Source organism: Hevea brasiliensis, chromosome 5 (assembly GCF_030052815.1).
Source record: "Hevea brasiliensis isolate MT/VB/25A 57/8 chromosome 5, ASM3005281v1, whole genome shotgun sequence".
In the NCBI taxonomy this organism is placed as follows: domain Eukaryota; kingdom Viridiplantae; phylum Streptophyta; class Magnoliopsida; order Malpighiales; family Euphorbiaceae; genus Hevea; species Hevea brasiliensis.
The window spans coordinates 49,599,652-49,621,588 of record NC_079497.1 but is presented as its reverse complement, the minus strand read 5'-3'; the positions used below and the strand labels follow the sequence as shown (position 1 = coordinate 49,621,588).

Here is a 21,937-nt window from a genome sequence, read left to right as displayed (position 1 = left end):
GGTTAGTGACAGTGCTATCACTTTCCTTGTCTTATATGTAAATGACATACTATTGATGGGTAATGACACAGGTATGTTGACAACTATAAAGGTATGGTTGTCAAATACATTCTCCATGAAAGACTTAGGGGAGGCAACCTATATTCTTGGGATTCGCATCTATAGAGATAAAGCGAAAAGAATAATTGGTTTATCCCAAAGTCTATACTTGGAAAAGGTGTTAAGAGGTTTAACATGCTTGATTCCAAGAGAGGATTGTTACCAGTGAGACATGGTATCCATCTTTCTAAAGAGATGTCTCCAAAGACACCTGAAGAAAGAGATAAGATGGCTAGGATTCCATATGCTTCGGCTATTGGAAGTTTAATGTATGCAATGTTGTGTACTAGGCTGGATATCGCATATGCTATTAGTTTGACTAGCAGGTATCAATCCAATCCAGGTTTGGAACACTGGATAACTATCAAGAATATCCTTAAGTACTTGAGAAGAACTAAGGATTTATTCTTGATTTATGGAGGTGGAAACTTGCAATTGGATGGTTATTTTGATTCTGATTTCCAATCAGATATCGATGATAGAAAGTCTACCTCTAGATATGTGTTCATTTGTAATGGAGGTGCAGTCAGTTGGAAGAGTTCCAAACAGAGCACGACTGCAGATTCCACTACAGAGGTCGAGTATATTCTCGCATCGATCTCGCAAAGAAGCTGTTTGGATGAAGAAGTTCTTGACAGAACTTAAGAGTTCCTTCCATTGAGTCGCCAGTTCCACTACATCGTGACAATAATGGAGCGATCATACTGAGCTAAGGAACTAAGGTCTCACCCAAAATCCAAACACATAGAAAGGCACTACCATATTATCAGGGATATAGTTGGGCAAGGCGATATAGCCATGCAGAAAATATAACATCAGCTAAAAACCAGCTGATCCATTCACTAAGCCTTTGTCACAAGCTCAGTTAGACTGACATCTTGAGAAGATGGGTCTAAAACATTGTAATGAATGGCTCTAGTGCTAGTGGGAGATTGTTAGTAGTATGCCCTAGAGCATATCATTTAGTATGTATCTTGTACATATTTTTATTAATAAAGGCATTTCCACTTTTCCGTTTACATAATATATTTATGTGTAATAGAAAAGGTCCATTGATATTTTGTTAGAAATATTATTCTTAAGTTGTTAAGAATATGAGTGACAATATTTCTAGCACGAAGTATCATAAATAGGTTCACAATCGAGGATACTTCATAATAAGGACATGACTTATCCAGAAAGATTGTATTCATGTTTATTCCCAAGTTATTTATATGAGATATAAATAAGATGGAATGGTGAGTCTCATGCCATATAACAAACATGATAGGCACTTATAAATGATAAGTAGGCCGAACCAGTGACGCTTATGACAAGCACATGGAGTTTACTCTTGTCAATGTTTTGTCATAAATCATATCGTGCATATAATCTTTAGACTCGAGATAGCACAGCTTATCTTGTATATAGGTAGTTTGAGTTTGATACTGCTTTCATACTTGTACTATGTATGGGTATATGGGCATGTGTTGGCTCCTACTAGTTATATATGGAGGTAGGTGTTGATCAAGATGGAATCTGTTCCTCTAAGTAAATAGAGATAAAATCCTATGTTCATTTAATTGTTCTTGATGTTTCAAGTTCTGGCCAGATGGATAGATTTATTCAGAAAAGAGTTTCTGATGAGAAAATCTTTTTAATCAAGAACTGGAATTAAAAGAGAACATAATATTCATAGCAAATGGAGTTTGACATAAACCATGACTCCAGCTTGAGTTGGGATTTTGTAACAGAGAGATTCTAGTGCATGGTAACATATGATTATAGGTTCATTTAAGGTAAACCTTATTACTAATTGGGTGGCCATGGCATGCTATGCTAGGTGTTAACCATGGTCTATGAGGTTCATAAAATGATTTAGAGAAATCATTTATGGTAAGAAAGAGTTCTGATGATATTAAGAGTTGATATCATTTCTCATTGCCAATTAGTGATGAGCCTAGTAAGTCACACACATACACAAGTTATCACCTAATTAAATATGATTTAATTAATTAATTAAAGAGTTTAATTGATTAATTAAATAGGTTTGGTTTGCAATTAGATTGCAAAGTCCCTTGCATGACTTGAAACCAAATCTAGATTATTGGATGTATAATATAAGTTAAATTTATATTTAAAGTGTTTAAATATGAATTTAATTAATGAGAAATTAATTAATAGAGATTAATTAATTAATTTATATTTGATATAAATTAATTAGAAGAAGAAAATAATTATTTTGGGTTGAGAACTCAAAATTAAGACACAGGAGCATTTTGGTCATTTTGCAGTGTGACACGTGGCATCATGAGATGGTGACACATGGCATAACACATAAGCTTGCCAAATGTTTTTTAATCATGTAAGATGATTAAAATCAAGATTAAATATAGGTTTGACACTTGGCACAATTTGATTGGGTCACTTAAACCTAGAGCTAATCAAAGGGTGACATGTGGCAAGGGTTTAATGTGTTAACCTAGCTATTTAAGTGTAGTTATGAAAAGAAAAAATAACCAGCAGCCTCTCCTCTCATTTGTCACGCCACTTTGAGCCTCTCCAGCTATTTCTCTTCATCTCTCATCAATTCAAAGAGATTAGCCATCAATCTCTTGAATTAAGAACACTAGAAATTGTTTCTAGTGTCCTGTTTACATCTCTAATCTCTTAAAAGGCAGAACTTGAATTTCTAATTAATAGAAAAGGCTTTAGAAGCTGTTCAAGGGCTGCCATAGGTGTTCTTGGTGTGGACAAGCTAGAGGGACAACATCTGGTGTCCTGAAGACGAATCTCAAAGGCGCAGACACGCTACAGCACATCAAGAGGTTAGTGTAATCGTTCTTGATTTAATCTAGGGTTCTAAAATTAATCTGATTAATTTTAAAATCTTAAATGGCAAATACAGATCCAAAAACATATTAAAAGAGTTTTAATATGTTGTTGATCATTGAAATCAATTAGATAAAAATAAATCTTGCATGATGCATGTGGCCCTAGGTGAAAATTTTTGAATTCAATGGTATAAACTTGTGTTTTTCACGCTTCCGTTCCTTTCAAGAAGGTGTCACATTAAAATCCCAGTATCCGGTATAAGGAAAGTCATACTAGAAAAGAATTAGGCTTTTAAAAGGAAATAATAGAATGACAATATTCATGCCAAATAAGTTGTCCATTTGTTTGTAAATTTGGATCTTACCTTAGTAGATGAATAGCTTATTTCTATATGCATATTTCATGAGCAAGATTAGTTAATTACAATTAAATAGTTACTGTAGAATGCTTTACTTATTTTTGCAAAGTTATTATGAAATGTTACTTACTTGAAATTATTTTAATTGCTTGATTAAATGATTATAGTTTGTATAGTTATAAATAACTATTAATTAGTCGTCTTGAGCTAAACATGCACTACTAAGCTTTATGCTTAGCACGATGGGTTTTTATCTCGTGCAGGTACTGAAGTTGAGGGTTCACAAAGAGTATATCATTAAAGTTTGCATCAAAGGAGCAGAATTTAATCTAGAGTCTAATTAGGGTTGTTTCTTCACTTGCAAATGATTCTTTCTTTTTTTTTTGTGTATGAGTTGTTTAAGTAATTACTGATGTAAAGTTGTACCTAAGTGGATGACATATTATGTAAAGTTTGTATTTTGCTTAAATCACCTTTGAAAAAAATTTTATGTGATGAGTATGGAATAATCAAATATAAATTGGGATATAGATCTTATTACAGGTTATGGAAATTACAGATAATGCTCCCAGTTCAGCTGTTATGCTGCCGGATCAGGGTTTGTTGCATAGATCTTGATGAAATTCATGAACCATAAATTGCCATCGAAATGGAACGAATGAGTGAAACTATAGCATTAAATGCACAACTTGAAACTCAAGTAACATAGGAACCTCAAAAGTCTTATAGAATATGTCATGTTCTTACAAGATTGGATCTTTTAATAGAAACTAATAATGACGTATCACTCTTACCAAAAAATATTACTAACTTTCAAGAAGTAATGTGTGACATTGACCACGTGAAGTGGCTTGAAGCCATGAAATCTGAAATGGATTCAATGTACATTAACCAAGTGAGGACTTTAGTTGATCCACCTGAAGGGATAAAACCCATTAGGCTCAAATGGATCTTAAAAAAAAAGACAAACATGGATGGCAATGTACAAACATACAAAGTTAGGCTGGTTGCTAAAGGTTACAAGCAAAGGCAAGGTGTTAACTTTGATAAAACCTTCTCGTCAATAGCAATGCTTAAATCCTTAAGGATTTTGCTTGCATACCATGATTGTGAAATCTGGTAAATAGATGTCAAAATCGCATTTCTGAATGGGAATCTCCAAGAAGATGTGTACAAGACACAACATGAGGGGTTTGAATCAAAAGAATTTCCTAATACAGTACACAAGTTCCAAATGTCCATTTATGGACTAAAACAAGCTTCACGAATTTGGAACATCCATTTTGATGAAACAGTCAAAGAATTTGATTTCATAAAAAATGTGAATGAACCTTACGTTTAAAAGAAGGTTAGTAGGAGTGGAATCATTTTCCTTATTTTATATGTAAATGACATACTGTTAATAGGAAACAATGCACCATTACTCCAATCTATAAAGATATAGATATCTAAGAAATTCTCCATGAAATATTTAGGAGAAGCAACCTATATTCTGGGAATTAAAATCTATAAAGATAGATCTAGAAGGCTGCTTGGTCTTTCACATTTTGTGCACATAAATAAAATGTTAAAATGGTTTAATATGGAATAATCAAAGCGAGGTTGCTTATATTGCATGGTACTTGCCTTCCAAAGACCTGTGTCCTAAGACACAAATTGAGAAAAAGAAAATAGATAGGATCTCTTATGCCTCAGCTTTTGGATCTATCATGTATGCAGTGCTATGTACAAGACTTGATGTATCTTATGCTTTAAGCATAACTAGCAAATACAAAGCTAATCTAGGTGAACATCACTAGATGATTGTAAAGAACATTCTTAAGTACTTAAGAAGGGCTAAAGATATGTTTCTGATGCATGGAGATGGTGAACTAGTAGTTTAAGGGTATTCTAATGTCACCTTCCAATCTGACAAATATGATAGCAAATCCTAGTCTGGTTACATTTTTGTACTTAATGGTGGTGCTATGAGTTGGAAAAGTTTCAAACAAGAGACTACAGCAAATTCTACAACTAAGGCTAAGTGCACTCTGTATTTGAGGTAGCAAAAGAGACTATTTGGATCAAAAAGTTCATCACTGAACTTCGTGTGGTTCCTAGCATTTTTGATCCAGTAACCCTATATTGTGACAACAATAAAGCCATAAACAAGCTGAGGAACCAAGGTCCCATCAGTGATCTAAACATGTAAGTAGGCGATTCCATTTGATCAAGGAAATCATTGAGTAGAAAAATGCAATGATAGAAAAAGTATGTAACACCCCTATTTGCATAGCCTGGTAAATTATACTGTTCCGGTGATCGGTATCAGTCCGGATAATTAAGAGGATTAGAATCACATCTAAGACAACTAGTTAAGCCCTGAACACAAATAATTAGTAATCGCTAAATAGTTAAGTATAAATAAGAAAAACAGAACACAAGAAGTTAAAAGCCGAGAGTCATAGCGATGGGTGACCTTCTCGGAAATGACCATGAGGTCAGTCTAAACTCAAATTTCGAACCGTAAAATGTGACGCTGCGGTCCTTAGGACTATTACAAACATAGTGGAAAAGAGAAAATCATGAAAAATAGTTGTTAAGTAGGTCAAATAATTAGATTAGGGATCCGCAAGAAATATCAAATAACTTGCAAACCAGATTGAACCGGCGATGGGCAATTTGGTCAGTTCACCCCTAAAGTTGGTTCCTAACCTAATTATCTAATAAAAATGGAGAAAAGAAAATTTCGGGATCAAGAATTAAATTAAAGAACTATTGAAAAATTAATGAAAATGAAAAAAGAAAAGAAAAAGTTTTATTGCATCACCTTGATGACATCACAAATGATGTCAAAATAAAAATTTATTTTCCCCAATAATTGACCAAGTCAAAAAGCCATTTAAATACATAAAAAGAAAAAGAAAAAAATTTCATTTCTTCCTCCCCCATTTCAGCCGGCTCATCTCTCTCCTCTCTCTCTCTCTCTCATGTTTCCTCCATTAAAGCTAAAATTTAAAGCTTCACAAACCCTAGAAATCCTCTAAAAATTCAACTAAATTATGATTAAACTTTGTTTGGGCAACTAAAAGAGGAGATTGAAGAACCAGAAAGAAGAAAAAAGGAAGAAAATTAGTGATTGGAATATCAAACAAAGGTTAGTATGTAAATTTGAATTCTTTTGTTAAATTTCTATGTTCTTAGTTAAGTTAACTTAGATTTTAACTTAAATCCAAACAAAAAAAATTATTGAGGGACCAAACAAGAAATTTGGCTAGCTAGGGTTAGGGTTTGATATGAATGAGTTTGATAGTTTTGAATGGTTATTTGAAGTGAATTAGGAGTATAGATTATGAATATACACTTTAAATTGCATTAGAGTTGAAATTTAGGTAATTAGGGTTTGAGCATTTTGAAGAAATTGGAGAAAAATTTGAGAATTGGCCAAATAATGTAATTGACCTTACTTGAGTTGAAAAATGGTCAATTGTGACCATTTGTGGTGTGTATGAATTGTTGGAAACAAGTTCAAATTCAGATTGGTGAGGGTCAAGTCACTTTCAGGGCCAAAACTGAAAATTTACCAACCCAATTGGTGTGAGGCCAATTGGGAATGAAACTAGACACAAAATGACACATTTTTTATTTAGGAATCATGCCTAGAAAATGACCATAACTTAGTGAACAATTAGGCCAAATCCGGATTAGGGCACACTGACCTATACAAAAATAACCAAATAAACAGCAGTTACGTAAATAATCATAACTTGGCCTAGGAAGATCCAAATGACCTGAATTTTATACCGATGAAAATCTGAGACATAGCCCTACAACTTTCATGAAGGAAACAAAAACAAATTTTGACCATAACCTATCTGAAAATCTACCTGAATCAACCCACAAAAATTGCTAAAATTCAGAATTTGCCTAGAATTCTAGGTAACACCAAATCCGGCCAGCCATATTCAAATGGCCATAACTAAGGATACAAAACTCCAAATGGAGTGATTCAAAAAGGGAAATAAAGTTAAGACAATAAGGAACAACTTTGATGAGGGACACTTAGCTAAGTTCTCACAGTAACCAGACCAATGGAACAGTATAAAATATGGGACCAAAACTGAAAAATTGTAATTTCTCTTAGGAGACTTAGAAATTGAATTGGCAATCAATGTCAACAAAATTGACACCCAAAATGTGGTATATGAGTACAATTAGAATTAATAAATCTATTAAGTATAGAAAAGTCAACATTTTGACTTGAATGGTGCCATGAATGGTGCCACTATACACAAAAGTGTAAAGGATCGAATTTAAGAACCGTATTGGGTAAGATAAGACTACAAAAGTAAAATTATTGGAATTAGTTATTAGAAATGGATTGAATGGATTGCTGAAGCACTTTAAATTTATGTGTTTCAGTTGGAACGGGATCTTCGAAGGAGAAATGAAAGTTTGAGTAAGTTGATCAACAAAAGAGGTTTGTGCACAATAACTTTAAATTGTCATTTTCCCATTGAAAACTTGATTAGCATGCATTGTGTTAATTATGGGTTTTGATAACTACTGTGTTGCCACTTTGTGTATGGAAAATTGACTTTAGAAATTGATTATGTTTCGCATGAAATATTTGAATAACTTGATTTAAATTATTTTTTATTTACCCTTGGCATGTCAATATTAATATGTTCCCCCTCCACTTGTTGGGTTGAGTTTGATATTTGATCACTTTCCTCCCTCTCTGGCTTCCCAGTCTGAGGGGTGAGTTTGGATGAGTACTCATTAGCTAACTAGCCACCTCCCTCATTGATTTTGATTAGTGAGATGAGTTTGCCTTGTTGTGGTGTACAACACGGTATGTTTGGAAATTTTGTGTTATGGCCTAAGTTGTGTTAGTAATTGGCAACACTGTGTTTATTAAATTGTTTGATCAAATTGTATTAAATTAAGCTTTAAAAATTGTGAAATATTCAAATTGTGATTTGTGATAAATGTGATTTGAAAATTGAAATGTGATTGTGAAATATTTAAACTGTGAATTAATAACAAATGTTTTATATTATGCATTTTATATTTTATTGTGCACCACTTAGTATTTTTATACTCAGCGATAGCTTTTTTTGCTGTAGCAAATAGAGACAAGGAAAAATGCAGCAGAGTGAACTACCGATTGTTGGGACTACACTGAGGTTTTTGTACGGGTATTTAGTTATACCCTTGTATATTAGATCTTGATTATACATGTAAATATATGTGTGTAAATTATTTGAGCAGTTATACAAAAACTCTTATAATATTATTTTGGGTATGTAATTAAAATGCAAATTATTGTAATATTTAAATTTATTTCTAAGTTTTGTAATTAATGTAAATAATTCTTGTGTATTTTATGAATAATAAATTATTTCCTTTTCGGAAATGAGATGTTCCAATTGCGGTTGATTTTGTGTTGAGCATATTATATGGGATTGAGAAAATATTAGAAGTGTGTTTCTTTTCAAGTTTTGAAGAACTGTTTTTCTTAAAATTAGACGGCACTCTGCCGAAAATTTTCCAAAATTTACGTAAAATAAAAATGTGCAAAAATTTTAACTAGTCTTTAAACTTTAAGTAAATGTTTTTAATACCTGTTGTAAAAGCTCACCATTTTCAAAAAGTAAGAAAATTGTTTTAAAATCCCTTATAGTATATTTAATGGGTTACCGGTAGGCGAAATACGGTAATTCATTAGATGTACTATAGGATCATGTTACATCTTACTGAGGGGTAGGGTGTGACAAAGTACACATTAAAAAGAATTTTGCTGACCCTTTTACTAAGGCATTGTCCTAGCAAAAACACGATCACTACTTGTAGGGTTTTGGTATTAGATACATGGGTGATTTGGCTTTAGTGCAAGTGGGAAATTGCTAGTGCATGTGCAATGCAACCAATGTGTTAGTTGCAAGTGTGATCACTTAATTACATGTAACTACATATTGTTATTAATAAAAGCTGCTTTTATTTTTAATGTTTATATTAATTTTAATCAATATTAGCGAACATTGAGTAAAGATAAAGTCTATGGGACTTATATGCGTAGCCATGAAAATTATAATGAGATTATAATTATGAGATTTCAACTACTTTATAGCATAGTTTCAAAATGTTCCTAGTCAATGTTATATCGAGACTGGACAACGATCTAACCATTGAGACCAATACACATTATACTCTTTCTTTTATGAAAGGTAGCAAAAGTTCTCATTAAGCTGAGGTATATGAGATACCTATAACCAACGTGTAGATGCTTGTGGTGGCAAGTTCACTGAACTAATCCGCACAAGGATTCCATGTGGAAGTTTACCTGTGTTTATGGAAAGACTCGTGTGACAGTCTTGTAAGTGATCCTTTGACTTGAGACACCAAGTTATCTTATATAAAAATTAATGTGTTTTAATGCTACTTACATGTCATTCTACATAAGGATAAAAATGTAGCAGCTATTAGATACAGCATGAACTATATGAAGATATTTAATTGTCAACATAGGATTCATCACCCTAGGAAATTAGGGACAATGTTCCAAATATTCTTGGCTAGTATGAATTGTTAAATCCTTGCACAAGTTAAAATAAGATTGGGAATCTTATTCAATTAATAAATCACACTGGAAGAACATAAATGATTTTTACATAGCAGATACATTCTATGCATCAATGCATAAATCAAAATATTATGATAAAGGGATATTAATTACATTGATAGACTGATCACTGAAAGGTTAGTCAAACCACTTTGACAAGTTCTAATATTTGGGTGGTCATTACACATTACTAGATATCAATAATACTATGCAAATATGATTAATCAATTATGAATTGATAATAAAATTAAATTATTAATTTCTTTTTATTCTTGAGAAGGATTATAATTATATTTGCTGCCAGCATATTAGGAACCTAAATTGTAAGTGATGAATTAAAATAGGTTATCAAGTTGGACTTGAATGAAAAATAAAATAAAATAATTATGGAGGCCTATGGACCAAAGCATAAATTTTTGTGAAGACTGTTTTATGTCCGAATAATTAGTGTGAACTTAATTTAAAGTTTCAAGAGTTGTAAGAATTAATTATGTGATTTTTAATTTTTATAGCGGTCAATTTATAATTAATCAATTTAAATGGTTAAATTATTAATTACTAAAAGTTGCTCCTGTAAAACATTAAGAGCCTTCATTTTTACTTTCAGCTAGCACTTAAAGTTTTCATTTTCTCTAAGGGAGTTTTGAAGAATTTTCTCACAACCAGTCTGTGTGGATACCATTAGAGGCCGGACAATTGAGCGGCTAGCAGTTTACTATAACCCAACTGGTGGTTAGCAAACTCCCAAAGTTAATTTAGGTAATTTGCTTAACAATTAGAATTAAATTTCCACCATTCCATTAGTTGTAGATCTTTAGAATTTAATTTTCTGCTCAATAATTTTTGCAATTAATGTAGACTAATTGAAAATTGAGTCATGTACATTAAATACATATATGTCATTTTATAGTTTAATAAAATTTGTAAAATTCTATTTTTGTTTAGTATAATTTGCTGAATTGTTACTGAAATGAGAATCATATTATGGGATTGAAGCCAAGTAGTGCTCATCTTTCTCTCAATGAAATTTATCGAAATGCTAGACCATTTTCATAGGTACAATTCAAATAAAGTATAATATAGAATATTATTGCAAATACGAGATTAGCGAAGTGAATAGTAGCTAGTAGGGTATAGGCATTACAATTTCCCTCACCTTAGGGTTTGAAACAATAAAGAGAGAAATATAGGGGGCAACGAGCTTCAATTCAAAAGAAATTGCAAATCAAAATCTCAATCAGAAATAAAAATTGCAAATTGCAAAATCATAATCAATCAATACAAAATATTAAGTTTCAAAAATATATAATCACGCATTCAAACTAAATCTTAAAAAAAAAAAAAAAAAAAAAAAAAAAAAAAATCAAATGATTTTTTTTTTTTTAAAGGGCGTTACATGGAGGATCTTGAAAGATGAAGAGAGACACATTGCTTTTTAATACAGATTAAAGTTGATGGAAGATAGCTATGCCCCCACCTCTATTCCTCTATTCTATTCCTATATTGAGAGGGTGATTGAAATTTACTCTTCTTTTGGTAAAATATAATTTGTGATGTCAAGTGATGCCAGTGCACCGCGTGCTCATGGTTTGGCGTTGAATAATTTCTTAAATTAAACGTTCATTTTACAATTCAATTCAATTCAATCTACTTTTATTTTCTTAATAAATCAACTTTAATTTCTTTATTTTTAATTCAAATTTTATTTTTATTTTTATTTTCATTATATAAAATATTAAATACTTTAATTACAAATTTATTATAACTAATAGTAAAAAAAATGAAAATGATATAAAAACATTAGTCTATTAGCAATATTTGTACATAATAAATTGTTGTTTTATTTAATGAAAATACAATGAACCACAACTAAAGTTCAAACAAAAATTCACATGGAATTTTACTGGGCACATTTTTCTGGTGTTGCAAATCAATTTGCTTAAACCAGAAATTTGAATTTACAAATTTTACACTCATCACAGTTGAACTTGAAAAATAAAACAAAAGATTCTATTAACAATGATATCACCGCCTTTTTCTGGATTTTGGGGGAGGGTCTAAAGTTGGGAAGCGGGTATAGAACCACGATAAAAGGTCCGCCGCAGTCTACACCTTTCTGTCAATTTCAGCAGATCAGCCAAAGCTAACCAACTAGTTATTTGGTGCACAAGCAGCTTCTGCAAATCAACTATGTACTCAGGAGACGGATTATCATAACAAAGTATCACACCCTGCGAATGTTGAATTTGCAGAGAGGGCAGGTAGCATTAATTTGGAGCCATTTGCTAATGCATCCACAATGGAAGTGGTGGTTACAAGGAAGGGTATACAGCTCTACACCATCTACATATCTAGACAGGCAGATGCAACACTCCTGGAAAGCAACAAATTTTAAATAATATTTTCATATGGACCTATTATTCATCATTTAATAGATGCAAATCACCTACGGGGAAGAAGTTTCATTTGCTTAGGTACAAATTTATAAAAAAAAAATGTTTTAATTTTTGGTAAAGCTTAATAACAATAAAGACTTAAACTAAATGTTCTTAATAACAGGAGTTTTGCCCAACTTGATTAAACAGTATACAGACAACCTTACGCACAAATCCGCAGCACTGCCAAGTTATTTAAAACTTCATAAGGGAGACCCTCGGAACAAAAGATACTGGGGAAGGTGTTCAGTTGTGGAAAATTGAAGTAGTTTTCGGGAAATTTTTTCTAAAGAGAACTGTAAAACAGATTTTTGTATTCAAATGTGCTAGTTTTCCAAATTGAAAACTAGAAATTAATTTTCCAAGTTTTCAAAATTTAACTAAGATTTAGAACCTTTATAGCATAAGTTTTGTCTCTCAAATGGTAAACAATGACTTTTCTACAATCAAAATTATACTATAACCTTTTCATAACTAAAACTGAAAAATTATTTTCGAACACATTCATTTACAATGATAAAAATTAATCATATTAGTATAAAATAAACGAATAACACATTAAAAAAAATTAATAGTAAAATAAAATTTAACTATATTTTATAATGATTTAATATTTTAATTATGAAAAATAAGAACATTTTTTTTAATTAGAAAACTATTTTCTATTATTGACAAGTGAATATGTTTTCCATGGAAAATGTAAACTGAATTCTTCTTGAAAAATGGAAAATGGAAAGCAAAAAACCGTTTTCCACAACTAACCAGGCTATGGATATCTGCGATAAATTCCATTGGTCCAGCATATATATATATATATATATATATATATATATATATATTTACACACACACACACACGCACGAAACATGCCCTACAAAGTGGTCAAAAAATGTATGCAAACTACTCAAGTTTGTTAGACTGAATGCACATGATGACAGACCCCATTACCAACTAGTCCCATTTTACTCTATCGAGAACCATCTCCACCCATATTTATCTATTAGATTCAAAGAAACTTCAGTTCCACTCCATTATGTATTTTGCAAAATTTAATTCTCAACGGCTATTAATTCATTAACTTAATTTGAAACAAATTCTTGGAGATAGAATTGATATTTTAAAGTCAAAGAAGTCAGCTCTATCAAAAATCAAATAATAGTATTCATCAACAAATGCCATGCACATCTGCTTAAGAAAGCATGCAAAAAAATCACAAATGTAATTAGGTCTACTGACTGACTAAATTCAAAACAAGAGGAAAAGAAGCATAGATACTCACAGAATCCTCTGGAAGAAGAGCAAGTTCATTAGCAGAACTTGTGTTGCTTGACCCTAGCCTTTCTTCAAGGAATTCTCGTTTCTTATCATTGTCCAATGGCCTCAATTGATTATCTCGGCAGTATCTATATTTGGGAAGACTGCTGATGTCATCTTCAGACGCCCCTCTCCTAATTGCAACAGCATAGGCTATTGCTATAATTGGAATGCAGCAAAAAACAGCAAAGAAAATGATGCAGGCCATTCCAATGCAAAATATTATAAAGAACACGTCAAAGGCCAGAAAAACCACTGTTAACCTGCAAATCATACACCGTTTCATCATTTATGGTTCCATATGTTTGAATTGAAACAAAAAGAAAGTGAAGTGAAAAAGCATCGGAGTTAGGCGGTTCTCGTTTCATGATGAACCTATGCAATTATGAAGTGCCACATTTCAGCATCAAATTATGCTGGTTTTTGCATCACTAGCTTTGTTGAGAATTCAGAATTGACATTCTTCAGGAAGTTGATATAATTATCAACATATTTAGGTGAACATATATAATGCCAACTCAAGAGTTGGAAATAAAGATACTATGCATTTGCTTAAACAAAGTCATGATGATGTTGAATAAAGTAGGAAGTAAACCTAACATTCCATGAGCACATCACCTTCAAAAGTAGATTCTTCATCCCTCGATGAAATGAACAGAAAACAATAGTCCAAGGACATATTTAGGAACAGTTTCTTTAAAACAAAAAACTGGTTTTAAGATTTTGGTTTGGGTGCGTCACTATTTAGTCCTTAGGAATTGCCATTAACAATTTCATCCCTCTATTTTGACAAATATATTTAACCATCTCTAAGATTTGATTCCATCTACAAAGTAGTCTCCCTGTCCGTTTTTAATCCATTTATCTGTTAGTAAATGCTCTAAAAGATGGTCTAATGAGAATGAAAATTTTTATTCCTATACTACCCCTGCCCCTCTCTCCCTCTCCTCCTCGCCCCCCCCACCCCCCCCCCCCCCCCCCCGTCCTTCTTCTTTCTATCCTCCATCAATGAACAGGAAGAAGTCAACAACTGTTACCAAAAGGAGAAGAAAAGAACAAGTGGAACCCGTGCTAGTAAAATTACCTTCTGAAATTCCATTAACATTTAAACAAAAAACCAAAATTTTCTTATTAAATCAGAAAAAATAATATCCAGAGCCCATTTATTATCAAAACACCCCCTTCCCCATGATTCCAAAATGCCCGCTCCCTTTTTTTTTTGTAAAAGTAGCAATTATTATTGAAACTCAACTTCAAAATCAGCAAGCTATCATGGTAGAAAAGATTTGGGAATTGATGGGTTTCATGGCTATAGCCAGGCATGAAAAAGGCGTATCATCTGGGTAAGCTTACACAAGTTGATGGTGATATTTTTTTGCCGGAGTATTCAGTATCATTTTTTTTTTCAACCTTCCCTTAAACCCTTCTTCAAAATAAGTTCAAATCAGTATTTTCAGTGTTTATTCAGTGTTCAATTACCTAAGAGAAAGGTGGTTGGGGGCAGTTCTAGGGAGAGAAGAGAAAACCTCTCATGCCACTAGTTTCTCAGGCTCACCCTGATTTTGTGCCATTTGCCATACACTCCCTTCTCAATGGCGCAACCTTGGCACTCACTCCTGGGAAATGACAGAGGGCGGGTTGCAGAATTTAAGAATAGAAAACAGTGGATGAGAGGAGAAAAAATAGAGAGGAAAGTAAATCAAATATCTCTCACTGATGTGCTTTTCAATTATGGGAAACTTCAATTCCAATGTCGAAGCATCGTTCTTCATTGGTTTTTCAACTTGAAATCAGCTATAATGATGGATTTTGACCAAATAAGCAAACTCAGCTCCAATTTCAATGCCACAGCTTCGTTCCTTCATTAGGTATTCATTGAGTGAACATAACCAGCTTAGATTCAGCTATGATCATGTATTTTGCAAAATAAGACTTATGTTAGAATGAGGATAAATTGAGAGAAGGGAGATTGAGGTGGTTTGATCATGTGAAGCGTAGACATACGAAAGCTCCAGTTAGACAAGTAGAGCACGTTAGATTAGAGGATAGAAAGAAAAAAAGGGATAGACCTAAATTGACTTGGAGGAGAGTAGTACAACATGACCTAAAAGCATTACACATTTCTGAGGATTTAACCCAAAATCGTTTAGAGTAGAGAAAGCGAATCCATATAGCCGACCCCAAATTTTTGGGATAAAAGATTAGTTGAGTTAAGTAAGACTTATGTTAGAAGAAGGGCATTTGGGTTTATGGGTTTTGGATAAAAATCCATAACTGTCAGAAAAGAAGCTATTATGTGAAGATCTATCCCGATAGATTATAGCATTTGCGAGAAAAGCAATCAAAACATTTTGCTTTGTTGATCAATTCTGGGTATCTTTGGTCTTTTAAGATGAGTGGGTTTTTTTATGTTTTTTAAGATCAATGCTAGCCTTCTCCTTTCTTGTCCAATACAAATGGGCAAACTGATGGTTTTCTTATTGGATCAGAAGCAATGAGCTTCTGAGGGGAGGGGGACAAGGAGAGGTAAAAACAGGTGAGGGTATTTTTGTCTTCTAATTTATGACTAATAGCTGGATGTGAAAAAAAATGGACAGAGTAACCATTTTGTAGATGAAATCAAACCTTAGGGATGTTTTAATGTATTTGTCAAAATAGAGAGACAAAAATGTTAATAATGGTAATACATGTAATTGCTATGGGAGATACTATTAAAAAAAGCACCGTCTTAAATATGTTGGTCAAAGGGTATTAAGAATTGATTTAAAATTAAATTTGACAAGTTTTAGTTAAAATAACAAAATAGCTTTTTCCAAATAGTTTCTTTCGATAACATCTAAAATGATGTTTTTTTCTGAAAAATGTTTTTTTGACTCTGAACCTCAATGCGAAATGGGCAATAAATAGTAACTTGCTCCTGGTTTTACATTTTCTAAAACTTGTGTTTCTCTTATCCTCGTCGCTTCCTTTTTCCTCTCTCCTCACCTATTTCCACCCACATAAAAAATATTGTCGTTTTACCTAACCTACGACCATGGCACCATAAGCAGCCATGATTTCTTCCATTACACTTCCATCGTAGCACGTTGTATGCAACCCCCCTCCACAAACCACCAAAGGCTAGCAGTTTAAGAAGGGAGGAAGGCCACAGTAATTACAGAGGAAAAACCAAATAATTGAAATTGCGAGAAAGGGAACCAGATGTTGAAGATGGCAGCTGAAAAAGATGAAATAAACATGTAAAAAGAGATGATTCTCCTTAATATCAATTAATCTGTACATGGGTATATATATACAATTGATTCCTATAATTGTGTTCTACTAATTAGGAAGAAATCATAAATAATAAATCCTAAATAGGAATACAGAATACAGAATATACAGAGAAATAATATAGTGATTGACTTTCCATAACACTCCCCCTCAAGTTGGAGCATAGATGTTAATCATGCCCAACTTGTTACAAATGTAGTCAATCCTAGCTCCATTCAGAACTTTTGTGAAAATATCTCCTAACTGCTCTCCAGTTTTGATGTGTCCTGTTGAGATGATCTGTTGTTGAATCTTTTCACGAATAAAGTGACAATCAATCTCAATATGTTTGGTCCGCTCATGAAATACCGGATTAGAAGCAATATGGAGAGCAGCTTGATTATCACACCACAATTTCGCAGGCAGAGAGATCTTAAAACCTGTCTCATCTAGTAATTGAAGTATCCACATTACCTCACATATTGATTGTGCCATGGCTCTGTATTCGGATTCAACACTAGATCGAGAAACTACAGTCTGCTTCTTACTTCTCCAAGACACCAAATTTCCTCCAACAAAAACGCAATATCCAGTAGTTGACCTCCTGTCAACCTTAGATCTAGCCCAGTCGTCATCTGAAAAACATTCAATATTCAAATGTCCATGATTACCATATAGCAAACCTCTTCCTGGAGCGCCCTTCAGATAACACAAGATTTGTTCCAAGGCTTCCCAATGAGCAACAGTTGGGGAAGACATAAACTGACTTACAACACTAACGGCATAAGCAATGTCAGGACGAGTGACTGTAAGGTAGTTCAATTTTCCTACCAATCTCCTGTATCTCTCTGGATCTTCAAACAACTCACAATCCCCTGCTAACAGTTGTAAAGTTGGAGTCATTGGTGCACTACAAGGCTTAGCACCTAATTTTCCTGTCTCCGTCAATAGATCGAGGACATATTTTCTTTGAGACAAGAAAATACCCTTCTTACTTCTCATAACTTCGATACCCAAGAAATACTTTAACAATCCCAAGTCTTCGGTCTAAAACTGGGTTTGGAGAAAGGTTTTAAGAGATGAAATACCTGCAGAGTCACTCCCAGTGATGACAATGTCATCCACATAGACTGCCATGAGGATTAAACCAGCCTCAGATTGCCTATAAAATACTGAGTGATCACACTTACTCTTTTGCATACCAAATTCCTGTACTGCTTCACTGAATCTCCCAAACCATGCCCTAAGACTTTGTTTCAAGCCATAAAGAGACTTCCGAAGCCTACAAACTTTACCCAACTCCCCCTGAGCAACAAACCCAGGTGGTTGCTCCATATACACCTCCTCCTGAAGATCACCATGAAGGAAAGCATTCTTGATATCCAATTGATGCAGGGGTCAATTATATGTAGCTGCTAAAGAGATAAACAAGCGAATAGAAGTAAGTTTAGCTACAGGAGAAAAAGTGTCAGAGTAATCAACCCCATATGTCTGAGCATATCCTTTTGCTACAAGGCGTGCTTTTAACCTAGCCACAGAACCATCAGGATTTACCTTTACTGTAAATACCCATTTGCAACCAATAGCTTTCTTACCAGTGGGCAAAGGCAACAGTTCCCATGTACCATTAGCATCTAAAGCCTCCATTTCCTCTTTCATGGCATCACACCAGCCAAGATGAGACAGTGCCTCACCAACAGTATTAGGGATAGGAACAGAGTCTAAAGAAGTAACAAAACACCGAGAACAAGAAGACAATTGATTATAAGAAACAAAAGAAGAGATAGGGTAAGTACATGAACGTTTACCTTTACGAAGAGCAATGGGTAAGTCTAGATCAGAATCATGATCAGTATGAGGTACTGGATCTCCCAACGAAGTAGCTGGTGGAGGATCTGAGTCAGGAATCTTCAATCTTCTGGAATAAACATGAACAACGGGAGGTCTAGTAGGTCTAGAGATAGAAGGAACAGGCTGTGGGAGAGGACTAGACATTGGTTGGACAGTATATATTAAGAGATCATCCTCCTCCCCCTGACTCTCATACACAGATGATTGAGGAAAAAATGGAGTGAACTCAAAAAATGTGACATCTGCAGAAACAAGATAACGATTAAGAGTAGGAGAGAAACAACGGCACCCTTTTTGTAGCCGAGAGTACCCAAGGAAGACACATTTGAGAGACTTTGGATCCAATTTAGTAAACTGTGGATGAACATCACGCACAAAGCAGGTACAACAAAAAATACGGGGTTCAACAGGGAACAAAGATTTTGTAGGAAACAAAACAGTATAAGGAATATCCCCATTAAGGACAGAAGACGGCATACGATTGATCAAAAAACATGCCGTAGAAACTGCATCCGCCCAAAATTGTTTAGGAACTTTCATCTGAAAAAGAAGAGCAAGAGTTACCTCAAGAAGATGCCGATTTTTTCTTTCGGCCACGCCATTTTGGGATGGGGTATCCACACAGGAAGACTGATGAAGAATGTCATTTTGTGTCATATAATCGAAATTGTCTTTGAAAAGTATTCTTTGGCATTGTCACTTCTTAATATGCGTTTAAATATTAAATTGAGTTTTGATTTCATTACAAAAGGCACAAAAGATAGAAAACAACTCAGAACGATTCTTCATTAAATATAACCAAGTAACACGAGAGTAATCATCAACAAAAGTAACAAAATAACGAAATCCAGTTTTAGAAGTAACAGAATAAGGACCCCAAACATCAGAATGAACTAACTTAAAAGGGGATGAAGCCCGTTTATTGACTCTAGACACAGAAGGCAAACGATGATGTTTTGCAAACTGACACGACTCACATTCTAGTACTGATAAAGACTGAAACTGAGGACATAGCTTCTTCATGGTAGACAAAGAAGGATGACCCAATCTACAATGAGCTTCAAGAGGTGTTAAGGTACTGGAGCAAACAAGCGACCGCGGTACATGATTTTCCAGAATGTAGAGACCACCTGACTCACGTCCTCTACCAATAATCTGCTTCGTCGTAAGATCCTGAAACAAACACTGGTCAGGAAAAAAGGAAACAGAACAATTTAAGGTACGAGTAAGTTTACTAACAGAAAGTAGATTAAAAGAAAATTTTGGTAGACACAAAACAGATGACAAAGAAATTGACGAAGTCGGGTTCGCAGTTCCACAACCCATGACACAAGAAGTAGAACCATCAGCTAAAGTAACAGTAGAGGAATTGAGATTAGACTGAAAAGCAGATAGAAGACTAGAATTACCTGTCATGTGATCTGTCGCACCAGAATCAATAACCCATTTGGATGAGGAAGACACAAGACATGTAGTGGATTTACCTGACTCAGCGATTGCAGTGATAGGGGAACTGGTAGGCTTTAGAGATGCCTGATACTGGAAAAACTGTGCAAAATCCTCTGTAGATACCAAAATAATTTTCTCAGAGGAAGATATTGTAGAATCCTCTGCTGCCATATTTGCCATCTGTGATCGCTAATTTTTCCTTTGAAGTTGCAGACAATTATATTTTGTATGGCTAGGCTCATGGCAATAATAACAAATGACTCCTCTCGAGTCCTGATTAGAACTAGCCTCTCCATTACGCTGATTACTTCTGTTGCCTGTAATTCCTCCTCTACTTCCTCTTCTATTACCCTGTTGTCCATTTGGATTATGGCTAATAAGAGCACTACTTGCAGGCTGTGAAGATTGAATACTCTTTGTACGAAGGACCCGTGTAAACGTTTGATGCAAAGAGGAAATCTCAGAACTGGAGAGAATCTGAGATTTAGCAGTCTCATACTTTGAAGGAAGGCCTGCAAGAAAACTCATAACAGCCAGTTGCTCCCGTTGGGCCTGCTGAACCTTCACATCAGGATTAAAAAGCAACAATACATTAAGTTCCTCATATACCCGTTTCAAATTCATAAAATAAGCCGTGAGAGACTTATCCTCTTTCTCAGCACGGTAGAATGCCTTACAAACATCATAAATACGAGAGATATTCTCTTTACCAGAATACAAAAAATCTAAGTAATCCATCAATTCCTTAACAAATTCACAGTGATTAATTAAACTAATTACCTCACTGTGAATCGAGTTCCGAAGCTGCAAAAACAACCGAGCATCCTCCCTTAGCCAAGTTTGTCGTGTATCATCCGTAGGTGGATCTTTAGTAAGGTGATCATCCTTATCAATGCTACGCAAATAGACCCTAACAGTCTTACTCCACTCCAGGTAATTCAAACCATTAAGTTTGTGTTCCGTGATCTTAGTCATCACCGGAATCACATCAGAAATAACATTCTTATTGTCTGTCATTTGTTGAGACAGAAAAATAACCGAAACGCTAATCCAAAGTGCTTACAGCAGCAAAATAACCCAACATCACAAATCAAGCAAATACCGAAATAGGATCTGAGAGCCAAACCTCAGGAGGGTTGAGGCGATGCTGGCGATGTTGATCGAAGTCAAAACGGCCGGTCGACGGGTAAGGTCTCTCCTGAGCTGGGTGGTGAGAACAAATAGTCACCCTAGATAGATGACCTGCTCTGATACCATGAAAGAGATGATTCTCCTTAATATCAATTAATCTGTACATGGGTATATATATACAATTGATTCCTATAATTGTGTTCTACTAATTAGGAATAAATCCTAAATAGGAATACAGAATACAGAATATACAGAGAAATAATATAGTGATTGACTTTCCATAACAAAACACAACATCTGCAAACATGTGGAAGGACTTTTATCTTCTACAGCACATTGATTAGGCTTCATTCTTCATTAAAGGAAAAACTATGCAGAGAAAATCAAAGGGAATGGGTAAGGGGAAGGGAAGAGAGCCAGATAGAAAGCTTTAAAGTGCTCTTAAAATTGGCAGATAATTGGTCAAGTGAGAAAAGAGTGAGAGAAGGTGCGTCAGAAGAAAATAGAAACATTGAAATGAAACCAAGATTTGTGGTTTCATTATTTCACTAAGCATTTTAAAAGCGTTCAGTGAAAATGGTAAAAAAAACAACACAACACACTAAATGAAGGCGTAGGGCGATTTCTTTA

At 34.0% G+C, this 21,937-nt stretch overlaps 1 protein-coding gene across 10 annotated transcripts in view; it reads right to left on the bottom strand.

Annotated features, from left to right (window-relative positions):
* Positions 1–11,692: 11,692 nt before the first annotated feature.
* LOC110656064 (E3 ubiquitin-protein ligase At4g11680) overlaps positions 11,693–21,937 on the bottom strand; it is a 60,955-nt gene continuing 50,710 nt past the window's right edge. For 3 of the 10 annotated variants that reach the window (XM_021812607.2, XM_058147186.1, XM_021812616.2), the window contains 2 exons: positions 13,590–13,887; positions 11,693–12,106 (listed from right to left, as the gene is read on the bottom strand). In XM_021812607.2, the coding sequence (XP_021668299.2) occupies positions 11,933–12,106; positions 13,590–13,887 (472 nt within the window). In that variant the 3' untranslated portion in view covers positions 11,693–11,932. Of the gene's footprint in view, positions 12,250–13,589; positions 13,888–21,937 lie in introns of those variants that run through there. The other 7 variants (XM_021812637.2, XM_021812646.2, XM_021812632.2 and 4 more) reach the window with 6 other exon arrangements.